This window comes from Mytilus trossulus, unplaced genomic scaffold (genome assembly GCF_036588685.1).
Source record: "Mytilus trossulus isolate FHL-02 unplaced genomic scaffold, PNRI_Mtr1.1.1.hap1 h1tg000085l___fragment_1__unscaffolded, whole genome shotgun sequence".
Lineage (NCBI taxonomy): Eukaryota > Metazoa > Mollusca > Bivalvia > Mytilida > Mytilidae > Mytilus > Mytilus trossulus.
This window is the reverse complement of record NW_026963295.1, coordinates 50,128-65,545: the sequence shown is the minus strand read 5'-3', so window position 1 is coordinate 65,545 and position 15,418 is coordinate 50,128. Positions and strand designations below refer to the sequence as shown.

At 35.3% G+C, this 15,418-nt stretch overlaps 1 protein-coding gene across 1 annotated transcript; it reads left to right on the top strand.

Annotated features, from left to right (window-relative positions):
• Positions 1 to 4,021: 4,021 nt before the first annotated feature.
• LOC134699815 (epidermal growth factor receptor-like) lies at positions 4,022 to 12,793 on the top strand. Its single transcript, XM_063561229.1, has 5 exons — positions 4,022 to 4,130; positions 5,728 to 5,836; positions 10,258 to 10,422; positions 11,775 to 11,977; positions 12,641 to 12,793. The coding sequence occupies exons 1-5, from the start codon at positions 4,073 to 4,075 to the stop codon at positions 12,772 to 12,774; spliced, it is 669 nt and encodes a 222-aa protein (XP_063417299.1). The 5' UTR covers positions 4,022 to 4,072; the 3' UTR covers positions 12,775 to 12,793.
• The last annotated feature ends 2,625 nt before the right edge of the window (positions 12,794 to 15,418 follow it).

Genomic DNA, 15,418 nt, shown 5'->3' with positions numbered 1-15,418 from the left:
TAAGACGTGTCACGATACTTTTCTATCCCAAATTCATTTAGAATCATATTCAAAACAGTGTGGTCCTGGCCATTGATTGACGACCTAAATTATCCCATTGACTGGGACAGATTAGGTGAACGTTTGTCTGTAACGACCATTGCTCACTTCTTACTTATTATAGAATTTAAACTGTGGGGTCACCAAAGGTTCTTAACGCCTTTAATAATAAAATAATTCGAAATATTATTCAGGAATAACCTTTGTGTTTTGATTTATATTATTGATATAAATCAACACATCGTATTATTCCGGATTCGTTTTTCGAATTGCTTTATTTAGGTGTTGAGAACCTTTGGTGACCCCCCAAATTCAGTGTCTTTAACAAGTACATAGTGAGCAGTGATTGTTACCGACAAACGTTCACCTAATCTGTCCCAGTCAATGGGATAATTTAGGTCGTCAATCAATGGCAAGGACCACACTGTTTTGAATATGATTCTATTTGGTTTTGATGTTATATTTGTTATTCTCATCGGATTATGTATAATGCTGAGTCCGTTTCTATGTGTGTTACATTTTAATGTAGTGTCGTTCAGTTTTAGTTTTAGTTTATTACCCCGATTTTGTTTTTTTGTCCATCGATTTACGAGTTTTTAACAGCGGTATAATACTGTTTGCTTATTTTTTTGTCATTTTTCCTGGTATGCATTTAGTAAGTTCATTTAAAGATTGCAAGGCGTCACTTCGGACAAGGATAAAGTTTTCAATTTAGTGAGAAAAATAAACTCCTTAAAAGACAGACAAAGATACCAGAAAGTCATTCAAAATTACAGATCGAAAATAAACTGAAAACGCCATAGCTAAAATAGAAAAAAGACAAACAGTCAAATAATAATACGCGAGACACAACGTAGAACACTAAAGATATGAGCAAAACGAACTCCACCAAAAACTGGGGATGATCTCAAGTGCTCCAGAAGGGCAAGTGTGTATCTTGCTCCACATGTGGTATCCGTTGCTCATATTAATACGAACCCGGTAAATAACATAATTCGGTAAGTGATCATATTCGTCCTAATAATTGTGTTGTGTTTATGCGCTGCCCTAGGTTGTTTCACGTGTTCGTTTTTATTCTGTGGTTAGTCAACACTTTGGTGTTGACATGAATATCAATTATATTATAATTTTTTGATCTAAATTTACTCTTTGTAAAAGTATGAATGGTATTTTTGATAACTATAACCATGTCGAAATGAATTATTGATTATTTGTGTATTTTTCTGTCCTGAATGTTTTTGCATTTATTTGTGTTGTAGTCCTGTTATGTAATGTTCTCATTTTAGTGTTATATTTAACATTGCCATACAAGTACCCGGTCTAGCTAGCCACAAAACCAGGTTCAACCCATAATTTTATCTTACAATATCCTGTACCAAGTCAAGAAAATGGCAGTTGTTGTCTTGTAGTTCGATTCTGTTTGTGTTACATTGTCATTTGGTTTTTTGTTGCACTTGAGTGTTTCTGTTGTTTCGTTGTTTCCCTCTTATAATTGATGTGTTTCCCTCGGTTTTGGATTGTAACCCGGATATGTTTTCTCTCAATCGACTCATGACTTTCAAACAGCGGTATACTATTGTTGCCTTAATTCGATTTGTCGTGATAAGTCTAGCAAATGAATAGTGTTTCGCTTGGATACGCAATATACCCGATTCAAATTCTCTGATTCGATCTATGAGTGGATGACCCATAATTCGTAATTGATAGCATATAAGTAGTCTATCGTTATCAAGAATTAAGTAACTGAATCAAATTAAAAGTCAATGACTTTTAACACCTATCATGTGTCACGGGTCCAATGTACATTTGTACTAATGATAATTGCAAATTACAATTACACTTTATTAGGATATTTTTTTATTATTTCAACGTAGAAATATTTTTCAGATCATTAGTGTTGTCTTATTGATATAACCCTATTTCTAATTCTAGTATTGACTATACTAATTAAGAGCCATACAAGCCAACTGACGATAGGAATGAAAAGCAGATGTTGATTAAAATTTGTAGTATAGATATTTCAGGTTTCTTATTATATCATTCGTCTAGATCTAACTGAATTTTTCTTATCTTATAAGTACATATAGTTTAGGGAATTCCCTATAAAGTAGGCGACATTATTCTTTTTGAAATAATATGTAATTAAATACTTTGATTGCAAGTAAAATACTGCAACTGATAAATAATCAATTTCTTTTTTACTCAAGATCTTGACAGAACAGTTTTAAATCTTGAAATGAGAAAAATATTTTCTTGAATTTAATCTTAATTAATATGTTAAGTCACATCAGAACGACAATTGCTTTACATTTCATTATGCATGACAATAAGTACCATTGAACTTCATCAATTAAAAACATTTTGTGGGATTAATAATCACTGGTAATAAATGAATTGAGTTTGTAACTTTTCTTAATTTCATGTACATAAATAGCCTTTTGCGGCTCAGCTGTTTGAAAACCTGGCAGATTTAAATAACAAAATATTATTGTAAACAACCAAGTTGATAGATTGTGTAATTCAACTATAACTAAAATTGCAACTATATCAGGTAAGATTGTTCAGTATTAACCAGACTACTTTACGTGGCTCAGTTAAATTTTGTTTTGGCTTTGATATCCTTAAATGATTGGTATTTGACCTAAACAGTTTTTTGTCAAACACACTAACTGATTAAAGGTGGCTCGGATGTATTCTTCCGTCTTTGATTTTGAAATACTACAAAAATAGTCGTGTTAGAAAATAAAATCAAAAATGAGCCACACAATGTTTTGCCATCACCTATTCCTGGATTTCTAATACATTAACCTTACTGTTTGTGTCGTACATGTGCATATGTATGTAATAAGTATCTGCCATAGATTTGATTTTCAAGAGTTAAAAGAGAGAAAAATGATTCCTTTTATGCGTATCCATGGAAATATTATGAATTAATTTACCATAGAATATTGCAAAAAGGGGGTTAAAATGTTACATATCTCCCCAAAATTTGGATCAAACTAGGATGTCATGCCGTTAAGTGATACCTTTTTAGACATTAATCTTCCTAATGATCAAATAAAAAATTGGTGTATTTCGCCTCATTTTTTCGTAAAATCTAATCGCAAAGTTCGTGCGACAAAGAGTTGGAAAACACAATGAATTAAATTGCACACTAGCTCTTATATTTGAAAAATTCCACAGGGGCCAAAATGCAAAACTACACACCTAACTGTGCAGTGCTACCCTAGATCTTTCACAAATGTGAAAAATTAGAGCGTAGAAGGTAATTTATATATGTAAGGTTTTTCGTGTTAATACAGAAAACGACATGTTTTATCATATTTACGGAATCCGATGAAGACCTGTTGGTGACCTTCTGCTGTTGTTTATTTATTTGGTCTGGTTGTTGTCTCTTTGACACATTCCCCATTTCCATTCTCAATTTTATATCCTAAATTTAAGATATTATGTTCAGGAAGTGGGATAAATATACCCAATAACATGTTTGCCACCACTCAAGATGAAATTATTAGTAAAACATGTAAAAGTGTACAACTTCAAAATAAATATTTTGCTAAAACAGTATGAATATTCTTTTACAATTCTGTTACTGTCTATTTGCTGTGTGATTCCATCCAAATGTTTATAACCGGAACATGTCCTTCACCGATAAACCACAAACACGCCCTTGAACACGATTTGCTTATCATGCTTCTTATTCCAAACCCAGTAGGAAAATTGTCTCAGCAAGTGACACACGTTTTCCGTATATATTTTTTATCGTCATATATAACAGTTTACTACAAACAGCAAATTTCATAAGCATCTAATAATCACACATATTTGATCCTATTATCTTTGATACCTAGCGAGACTTGACGCCAATGACACGAGTTCCTATGAAATATGAACGTTCAAAGAATGACAAAAATTTAATACCAGTAGAATTATATTTCAATCCGTCATAATTTTGTAGTTATAAAATCGTAGGTCTGTTTAATAAGCGTTCATCATCCAATTTTGTAGATCGTAGTAGTTTGTTGTTATCACGATGATTCGATTGGTGATAGTTGTGTTAATGCTAGGAAGTGGACAGGGACACGCGAAAGGTCAGTTATATATTTAAATCATATGTCAAAATATGTACGGAATAAACATCAATCATAAAATAATTTATGACATGTATTGTAGTTTAAAGTCCTTTTTGTTTGGGCAGCTGTTCACATTTGTAATGGGTTTTGCATTTTGATATATTTCGGCATCAAGCAACTTCAAATGGACATAACTTGTCGAAATTCGCATATATTGCAGACGTATCAAACAGTTTTGTTAGAATTGTAGAACCACATTTTCAAAAAGATAAAACCGATTGAGCAAAATCTACGGACTGTCATGAAATATTTGATTTTTAACGAACAAAAATTAGCAGCTGTTTTTTTTTACCAGGAATATATCGCTTTCAAATCTGTACGTTACTGGTCAGCTATCATATATGAGCTATGGGATCGGTAGTTCCCGAATTTTAATGTTAATCATGCGAAACAGAGTAATGACTGCATTTTTTGACATCTTGAGGCTGGAGAGGTATTTTTTTTTATCTTTATCTTTGAGTCAATTACGGGAATAAATCTATCAAATTTATGGAAAAAAATGAATACTTACCACCATTTATAATGAAATTGTTCTATGACTAAAGGTCAATGCGTTTTTTTATGATTCAATGAACATTTATTTTAACCCTCAATCGTCATACAAATGCATTAACTATTTACCAATGGACGTTTAGCCAAAATCAGTCAAGATTAAACTCCCAAAATTATATTCTTATACTTTTTCCTATATTATTCGTAACAAATAATTAAAAAAAAAACGTTGTTTCATGATTATATATACCGGTATGAGAATGTAATCACGGCTTGCTTTCCATTTTCAAATTGCATGTCCTAGTGTGTGTTTCAGTAAGTATCCTCTGTGAAATTAGTAAATTGTGTTTAAAAGTTAACTAAATGTCAAACGATTACTGAGGTCTATAATAATAATATCAATATACCAATTACAAGGTTGTTCATTGATCATAACCTTTACACGTCTGGTGTATTACATTATAAGCCTGGTACCTTTTAAATGTTTCATAACTATTTACTTCGGATATCTTCATCTATTCATCTACCGTTTAGTCAACTTAATTTGACGGAAAAGCATTACATCTTATTTATTGTATATATGGTGTTGGTAACTACTATCACGTTTAATAGATTGTTTCTGGAAAATTCGATTAATCGGTACAAGCTACACGCGCAGTGTCAATCATTTCAAGGATATTTTAAAGGCTTCTTGATATTTCTTAACATCAGTTCACTCAGATAAATATTCAAACAAAACTGCAAATTAAATATGTGTAAAACATTATCATTTCCAGGACGTAAAATTGATTTGTATTCTTTTGAAGTACTGTGGATTCACTAATTTTGGTTGGATACCAATTTTTCGCGGAAATCGTCGTTTCAGTTTAACCACGAATATAAATGTTCAACGAATTTCATATTTTTCATTGTTTTGTATGCAGACTTTGGCAAAACGACGAAATTAGATATCCATGAAAGTGAGGGTTTTCAGCAATCCAAGAAAAATGGTACCCAATGAAATGAATGAATCCACAGTAGACTTGATAAGTTTGCCTTTATTATCTTATTTTCCGTATTTCAGAATGTAAAACTAATAATATAGACTATATAAATAACTCAAACCTAGTCAAGCTGACCGGCTGTACAAAAATCATCGGCAACATAAACGTTGTAGAAGCTACATTTGAAGGGTAAGTACTATCATCTTTATTTGCCTTTTCATTTGTTTTTTCTTTTAAAAAATGTCCTGTACCAAGTCAGGAATATGGCCATTGTCATATTACTGTTCGTTACTGTGTGTGTTACATTTTAACGTTGCGTCGTTTGTTTTCTCTTATTTTTGAGTGTAAACTCACATTGCGATAAGACGTGTCACAGTACTTGTCTATCCAAAATTCATGTATTTGGTTTTGATGGTGTATCTGTTATTCTCGTGGGTATTTGTCTGATGCTTGGTCCTTTCTGTGTGTGTTACATTTTAGTGTTGTGTCGTTTTTTTCTCTTATATTTAATACGTTTCCCTCGGTTTTAGTTTGTTACCCCTATTTTGTTTTTTGTCCAAGGATTTATGAGTTTGAACAGCGGTATACTACTGTTGCCTTTATTTGACTTGGTAAGCACTTTCTCCGTCGCCTGACCTGGAAGTGCTGTCTCCTTTGTTTGATTTGTAACGTATTATCTCTTTTATCGACTTCGTTCGACATAATAAGTATCTCTGTCTCCCTCGTTTTGCAAGGTACACTTATCTTATCTTTGTTGAATTGTATGACTATCGTCTCCTTCGTTTGACTTGGAAGTGCTGTCCTCGTTTCACCGGGTACGTTATGTCTCCTTTGTTAGACATAATAAGTATCTCTGTCTCCCTCGTTTTGCTCGGTACACTTATACTGTCTTTGATGAATTGTTTGACTATCGTCTCCTTCGTTTGTCTTGGAAGTGCTATCTTCGTTTCACCGGATACGTTATGTCACTTTTGTTTGACTTGGAAGTGCTGTCTTCGTTTCACCGTATACGTTATGTCACTTTTGTTTGACTTGGAAGTGCTGTCCTCGTTTCACCGTGTACTTTATGTCACGTTTGTTTGACTTGGAAGTACTGTCCTCGTTTCACCGTGTACGTTATGTCATTTTTGTTTGACTTGGAAGTGCTGTCCTCGTTTCACCGTGTACGTTATGTCACTTTTGTTTGACTTGGAAGTACTGTCTTCGTTTCACCGTGTACGTTATGTCACTTTTGTTTGACTTGGAAGTGCTGTCCTCGTTTCACCGTGTACGTTATGTCACTTTTGTTTGACTTGGAAGTGCTGTCCTCGTTTCACCGGGTACGTTATGTCACTTTTGTTTGACTTGGAAGTGCTGTCCTCGTTTCACCGTGTACGTTATGTCACTTTTGTTTGACTTGGAAGTACTGTCTTCGTTTCACCGGGTACGTTATGTCACTTTTGTTTGACTTGGAAGTGCTGTCCTCGTTTCACCGTGTACGTTATGTCTCCTTTGTTTGACTTGGAAGTACTGTCTTCGTTTCACCGGGTACGTAATGTCACTTTTGTTTGACTTGGAAGTGCTGTCCTCGTTTCACCGTGTACGTTATGTCTCCTTTGTTTGACTATCGTCTCCTTTGTTTGACTTGGAAGTGCTGTCCTCGTTTCACCATGTACGTTATGTCTCCTTTGTATGACTATCGTCTCCTTCGTTTGACTTGGAAGTGCTGTCCTCGTTTCACCGTGAACGTTATGTCTCCTTTGTTTGACTTTCGTCTCCTTCGTTTGACTTGGAAGTGCTGTCCTCGTTTCACCGTGTACGTTATGTCACTTTTGTTTTACTTGGAAGTGCTGTCCTCGTTTCACCGTGTATGTTATGTCCCTTTTGTTTGACTTGGAAGTGCTGTCCTCGTTTCACCGTGTACGTTATGTCACTTTTGTTTGACTTGGAAGTGCTGTGCTCGTTTCACCGTGTACGTTATGTCACTTTTAATTGACTTGGAAGTACTGTCTTCGTTTCACCGTGTACGTTATGTCTCCTTTGTTTGACTATCGTCTCCTTTGATTGACTTGGAAGTGCTGTCCTCGTTTCACCATGTACGTTATGTCTCCTTTGTATGACTATCGTCTCCTTCGTTTGACTTGGAAGTGCTGTCCTCGTTTCACCGTGTACGTTATGTCACGTTTGTTTGACTTGGAAGTGCTGTCCTCGTTTCACCGTGTACGTTATGTCACTTTTGTTTGACTTGGAAGTGCTGTCCTCGTTTCACCGTGTACGTTATGTCACTTTTGTTTGACTTGGAAGTACTGTCTTCGTTTCACCGTGTACGTTATGTCACTTTTGTTTGACTTGGAAGTGCTGTCCTCGTTTCACCGGGTACGTTATGTCACTTTTGTTTGACTTGGAAGTGCTGTCCTCGTTTCACCGGGTACGTTATGTCACTTTTGTTTGACTTGGAAGTACTGTCTTCGTTTCACCGGGTACGTTATGTCACTTTTGTTTGACTTGGAAGTGCTGTCCTCGTTTCACCGTGTACGTTATGTCTCCTTTGTTTGACTTGGAAGTACTGTCTTCGTTTCACCGGGTACGTTATGGCACTGTTGTTTGACTTGGAAGTGCTGTCCTCGTTTCACCGTGTACGTTATGTCTCCTTTGTTTGACTATCGTCTCCTTTGTTTGACTTGGAAGTGCTGTCCTCGTTTCACCATGTACGTTATGTCTCCTTTGTATGACTATCGTCTCCTTCGTTTGACTTGGAAGTGCTGTCCTCGTTTCACCGTGTACGTTATGTCTCATTTGTTTGACTTTCGTCTCCTTCGTTTGACTTGGAAGTGCTGTCCTCGTTTCACCATATACGTTATGTCACTTTTGCTTTACTTGGAAGTGCTGTCCTCGTTTCACCGTGAACGTTATGTCTCCTTTGTTTGACTTTCGTCTCCTTCGTTTGACTTGGAAGTGCTGTCCTCGTTTCACCGTGTACGTTATGTCACTTTTGTTTTACTTGGAAGTGCTGTCCTCGTTTCACCGTGTACGTTATGTCACTTTTGTTTGACTTGGAAGTGCTGTCCTCGTTTCACCGTGTACGTTATGTCACTTTTGTTTGACTTGGAAGTGCTGTGCTCGTTTCACCGTGTACGTTATGTCACTTTTAATTGACTTGGAAGTACTGTCTTCGTTTCACCGTGTACGTTATGTCTCCTTTGTTTGACTATCGTCTCCTTTGATTGACTTGGAAGTGCTGTCCTCGTTTCACCATGTACGTTATGTCTCCTTTGTATGACTATCGTCTCCTTCGTTTGACTTGGAAGTGCTGTCCTCGTTTCACCGTGTACGTTATGTCACGTTTGTTTGACTTGGAAGTGCTGTCCTCGTTTCACCGTGTACGTTATGTCACTTTTGTTTGACTTGGAAGTGCTGTCCTCGTTTCACCGTGTACGTTATGTCACTTTTGTTTGACTTGGAAGTACTGTCTTCGTTTCACCGTGTACGTTATGTCACTTTTGTTTGACTTGGAAGTGCTGTCCTCGTTTCACCGGGTACGTTATGTCACTTTTGTTTGACTTGGAAGTGCTGTCCTCGTTTCATCGGGTACGTTATGTCACTTTTGTTTGACTTGGAAGTACTGTCTTCGTTTCACCGGGTACGTTATGTCACTTTTGTTTGACTTGGAAGTGCTGTCCTCGTTTCACCGTGTACGTTATGTCTCCTTTGTTTGACTTGGAAGTACTGTCTTCGTTTCACCGGGTACGTTATGGCACTGTTGTTTGACTTGGAAGTGCTGTCCTCGTTTCACCGTGTACGTTATGTCTCCTTTGTTTGACTATCGTCTCCTTTGTTTGACTTGGAAGTGCTGTCCTCGTTTCACCATGTACGTTATGTCTCCTTTGTATGACTATCGTCTCTTTCGTTTGACTTGGAAGTGCTGTCCTCGTTTCACCGTGTACGTTATGTCTCATTTGTTTGACTTTCGTCTCCTTCGTTTGACTTGGAAGTGCTGTCCTCGTTTCACCATGTACGTTATGTCACTTTTGTTTTACTTGGAAGTGCTGTCCTCGTTTCACCGTGTACGTTATGTCACTTTTGTTTGACTTGGAAGTGCTGTCCTCGTTTCACCGTGTACGTTATGTCACTTTTGTTTGACTTGGAAGTGCTGTCCTCGTTTCACCGTGTACGTTATGTCACTTTTGTTTGACTTGGAAGTACTGTCTTCGTTTCACCGTGTACGTTATGTATCCTTTGTTTGACTATCGTCTCCTTTGATTGACTTGGAAGTGCTGTCCTCGTTTCACCATGTACGTTATGTCTCCTTTGTATGACTATCGTCTCCTTCGTTTGACTTGGAAGTGCTGTCCTCGTTTCACCGTGTACGTTATGTCTCCTTTGTTTGACTATCGTCTCCTTCGTTTGACTTGGGAGTGCTGTCCTCGTTTCACCGTGTACGTTATGTCTCCTTTGTTTGACTTGGTAAGTATCTCTGTCTCCCTCGTTTTACTTGCTCAATGCATTTATAGTACTGTCTCCTTTGTTTTTGGCATAGTTAGTACCATCATCTTTGTTTGACTTGAGAAGAAAATCCGTTTTTTTCTCGTTTGACTTGCCCAGTACATTTATCTTCTTTTCATCTATTGCAGAGATCCCTATCTGAATATTCCTGCATTACATCCGTACCAGTTAGACGTTTTCAAATCAGTGAAGGAGATCACTGGTGTTTTAGTAGTGCAGGGGAAACATAAAGACTTCAAAGACTTGTCCTTTCTTGGAAATCTTACCACCATATATGGAAGAGGAGCTAAAAGGTATTTTTAAAAACGAGGGGCAAAAGAAACAGACGAACAGTCAACTTTGTAGTAAATTGATAATAAAAAAAAACTGTCAACGCGATGGCTAAAATTGAAAAGACAAACAGACAAATAAAAGTACTCAAGAAACAAATTAGAAAACTAAAAAATGAGCAACACTAACCCGAACAGAAACTAGGAGTAATCGCAGGTGCTCAAAGAACAACAAACATCAAAATAACCGAAAGCAAAATCGACTAAAAGATAAACAACAGTTACATGTTTAAGTAATGAAATTTGATTTACCACTGCATTATACAGTTTTATTAGATTCTGTATATGTAGTGTTTTCTATATACCATTTATTCGCGGTTTATTTATATTTTTTTGTATTTAATTTACAATATTTTTTGAAATGCTAGCTTATTCTTTAGTTTTCTGTGTTGTGTCATGATTTTACGAAGTAGGAACATGAGAATATTTGAGTCTTGCAAATTGATAGTGGATTTCAACTGTGGTTTCCGATGGAAAACCCAGTTTACTACGAATCGACGGTGCCAACTGTTATAATGCATAAAATGAGATTCATTCAACCTATATGCTACAAGACGATGTTGCTAATATGAAAAAGAAAATGGAGGTCTAGCTCGTTCCCGCTATCATCATAACGATTTAAAAGATCGAGTGGCATTTTTTTATATATCAAACCAAATCAAACCATGACACATATTTACAATATCATGCCAGCTGTTATAGTCATATGAAACGAGTGACTGGTGAAAAATAATGTTCATCCAATACTTGATCAAATACATGCATGTATCATAAACTTAGTCTTCTGTGCACGATTTTATCATTTTTTACCCAAACATGTTGAATAATTGTCATTATTTTTCCTCTCTGTCTGTTATGATGTGAAAATATGGCAGTTAATTATTTGTCGTGTTTTGAAGCCATAGCTTACTGATTGTCACCTTATAGTTAACAATCAACAAAGAAGCATGGATATTGAGCACGTGTTTAACATGAACAATCAGATAATAGTTTATTTTATTGACAGATTCATGCGAATTGCGATTTGTACGCGAGGGGTCACGCTAAGATAACTTTAATGCGTAAAATATGTCGGCGAATTGCTTTCTGGAAGCAATCAATTAAAAAAAACTCTTTTTAATGTGGACAATTTAAAGAATTTTCTTCAGAAAAAAGAATTTGTACATAACTTTTATAATGAAAACTATCCATTTAGCTATAAAAAAAACCCCATATGCATCCTTTTTTTTTAATATGAGTTTTCATATGACTTTAACGTTTGTTTGCATGCATTTGAAAAAATCCAATCTAACAATGGTGTAGCTGTCTACTTTCAGGTACCAAGGGGCTTCATTATCTGTTGCCTACTCATCAATAGAAGCGTTGAATCTATCTTCATTGAAGAGAATCCGAAACGGAAATGTTGTAATAGCCTTCAATGATAGACTTTGCTATGCTGATACTGTTAAATTTACGAATCTATTCCGACGAAAGGAACAACAAGCTACAGTTGTAAAGAACAGATCAAAACTAGAATGTGGTGAGATTTTTAATCTAATTAAAGCTTTGTCATAGTACGTTCGTTTTAGTCTTAAAAACTGTTGAACTTGACCGGATTTAAAGTTCAAATTCCAGTCTCCATTATCTGCTATTGCTAAGGACATTAATACTTAGAAATTTAGAAGATAAAGGATTTTTTTTAAATCTTGGCACATGTTTCAATTGATACTGTACTCATTTCTTATATTATGGCGTTGAATAGAAAAACATTATTTACCACATGTATAATAATTGATAGAGATCGACCTTAATGCTAATAAATATGATAACTTATTTCGGGTTCAACAAATATTTATGCAAAGTCTGTAACTGTTTGAAAATTTTATTTGATATAATTAGAAACCTATGTAACTATGATTAACCATAAAGAGTATAGATATATCCCTTAATTGAAATGAATATCAATACATCTTTTAACTTATTTCGGGTTTAAAAATCTCTATGCGAAGTATGTAACTGTTTGAAAAATTAGTTCATATATATAAATGTTGGTCTGTTTTGTATGATTATTATAATCATACAAAACAGACCAACATTTATCTTTTATTTAGTACATGAAATATTAAGGATACTTGCATAAGGTCGACGAAGCTCGTAATTATTCTCTTTTCCCCATTACTCATTCAACAAGTTGTCATTTCAGAATTAACGAGAAAACGCTGCTCCACGGTTTGTGGTACAAACGGATGTTGGGGACCAAAAAGGGAAAACTGTGTAGGAAATATCACCGAGAACAATTCAATCGAGGACTCTTTTAGTATTGATGATATGTTGTGAAAACATTGGTTCAGTGTAAAAATACATGCTTTTTTGGTAATTTTCATTTTATTATTATTATAATTGAATAACAATTATACGAACAAATACACAAAAGGGTATTCTTTAATTATTTTTTTTATGTTGTTTACTCTTTTTTTTATTTTCACCATTATCTCTATTCTTTAATGAATTATTATCCATTGTTCTCTTTTTTCTTTTGTTTGCCCATTTTGATAATGGAATTGTATGCGACTGCCATATACGTGAGAGGTTTAGCTAGCTATAAAACCAGGTTTCATCCACCATTTTCTTCATAAGAAAATGCCTGTACCAAGTCAGGAATATGACAGTTGTTACCTATTCCTTTGATGTGTTTAAGATTTTGATTTTGCCATTTGATTAGGGACTTTCCTGTTTGATATTCCTTAGAAGTTCATAATTTTTATGATTTTACTTTTGGCTGCATAATTGATCCATTATTTTCTATTACATAAACCCTTTTTACCCCCTCATGGTTGCATTTTTTACAGATCTATAACAAATGTATTTTTAAGAAAATGAATGTTAAGGTTCTAGAATGTTTTACTTTTGGATGGATTTGTAAATATGGTTGTATTCATAGTAATTTCAATCTTGTATGGTAAATCTGAAACGGTGCAATTATGAGCGCCATGGTTACCACAAGATTTTTCATGGCTCCATGCACTAGTTTCATCAATCACATCGGGGTTTTATTCCTTGGACAGATGAAATATTTCTACTTTTTATTTGTTTATTGAAATAAATTGAATTTGAACACGTTTGTTGAAAATATTAAAGAATACATCTTAACAGCAAAATGACTTGAATTTGTAGATATATGTAATATTATTGGGAAGCTTGCTTAATTGCTAGCTGCACCATGAAGTCATGTTTAGTTAGACAATTTTAAGTTATCGCCAACTGTAAGGCGGAGTCTTTTTGTAATTTTGCTTTTGTGTAGTTTAAACATATTTGATTATAGTGGATTGGGAAACAAGTTTTGCAACTTATATTAATCCCTTTCCACTTTGCGGGTGCGAGTGCTGCCTTGTAGCGGCATTAGCCTGCTCTTTTTCGAAATCTACAAGGGTGTCTTTAACGTGCAAGAGATATGGTTCTCTCTAAACACGGGTCAGCCATTTATCGTCCCCTTCCGACGGACTATCATCGTTTCCTCAAGACCATACTCGCAAATGGTGTCAAGGGAGAGCCCGAAAATTGAGTTCCTGAAATTTTCATCCCGAACGGGAATCGAACCAGGAACCTTTGTGATAGTAGTCCGATGCACTAACCACTACACCACGGCTTTTGTGCTTTTGTGTAAGTACGTGTATTTGTTTGACTTAGAAACCCGTGACTTCTAAACATTAGAGCCTTATTACGTAGGACTAAAGCCGTGATGGGATTATGTAAAACTGTTTATACGTTGTAACAAGATAAATATGAAAAGATATTGTATGAAATATAATATAACAAATACAATCATGTCAGATTAAAATCAGACGAGATGTTAATCCGCTGTGCATGATCTTGTCTTTGTTTTGTTGGTTTCAATTAACAACAGAAGACGTCATGGCTTAACTCAAACTCGAAATAATTTGACCTCAGTCCTGCAATAAGTACTAGGCTGCATGCAAGATACACCCATTTGTGATTAAAAGTAGCAGCAAACAGGAAGTAGGTGTCTGACAGATATGACAGCAACGTAAAACTAGTGACCATAAAGAGCCTGTTTCGCTCACTAAGTAGATATAGGAAGATGTGGTGTGAGTGCCAATGAGATAACTCTCCATCCAAATAACAATTTAAAAAAAAGGAAACCATTATAGGTCAATGTACGGCCTTCAACACGGAGCCTTGGCTCACACCGAACAACAAGCTATAAAGGGCCCCAAAATAACTATTGTAAAACCATTCAAAAGGGAAAACCAACGGTCTAATCTATATAAAAAACATGAGGCTGTCACAAAGACAGCAAACCGTATTTATTAACATTCACTTGTGTCCTGCCAATATCACAAGAACCATAACTGATGAATGGTGAAAGTGAAAATTGTCAATATCAAATTTGACCTCAATTTTGTCATCAGTATCAACATATTAAAATTTGAAATGCTTAGGTTGAATGGTTCATGAGTAAATGCAACAACATGAATGGAAACGCCATTTTTCGATCTTTCAAGAACCATAACTCTTGAACGGTAAAAGTCAAAATCGACATTATTAAACTTGACCTCAATTTTGTCATCAGTAACAACATATTAAAATTCGAAAAGCTTTGGTTGAACAGTTCATGAGTAAATGCACGGACACGACTGGAATAGTAATTTTTCAATCTTTCAAGAACCATAACTCCTGAACGGTAAAAGTCAAAATCGTCATTATTAACTTGCCCTTCATTTTGTTGTCAGTAACAACATATTAAAATTTTAAAAGCTTTGGTTGAACGGTTCATCAGTAAATGCACGGACAACATTTGGTTGCCGCCCGCCCGCCCGACTGCCCGGCCGCTCGCCGTACATCCCCAAATCAATAACCGACATTTTTGTCACAAAAATCCGGTTAAAAAACGATAACGAGAAACACGGTATGAATTACATAAGCAAACGACAACTATTGTACATCAGATTCCTGACTTAGG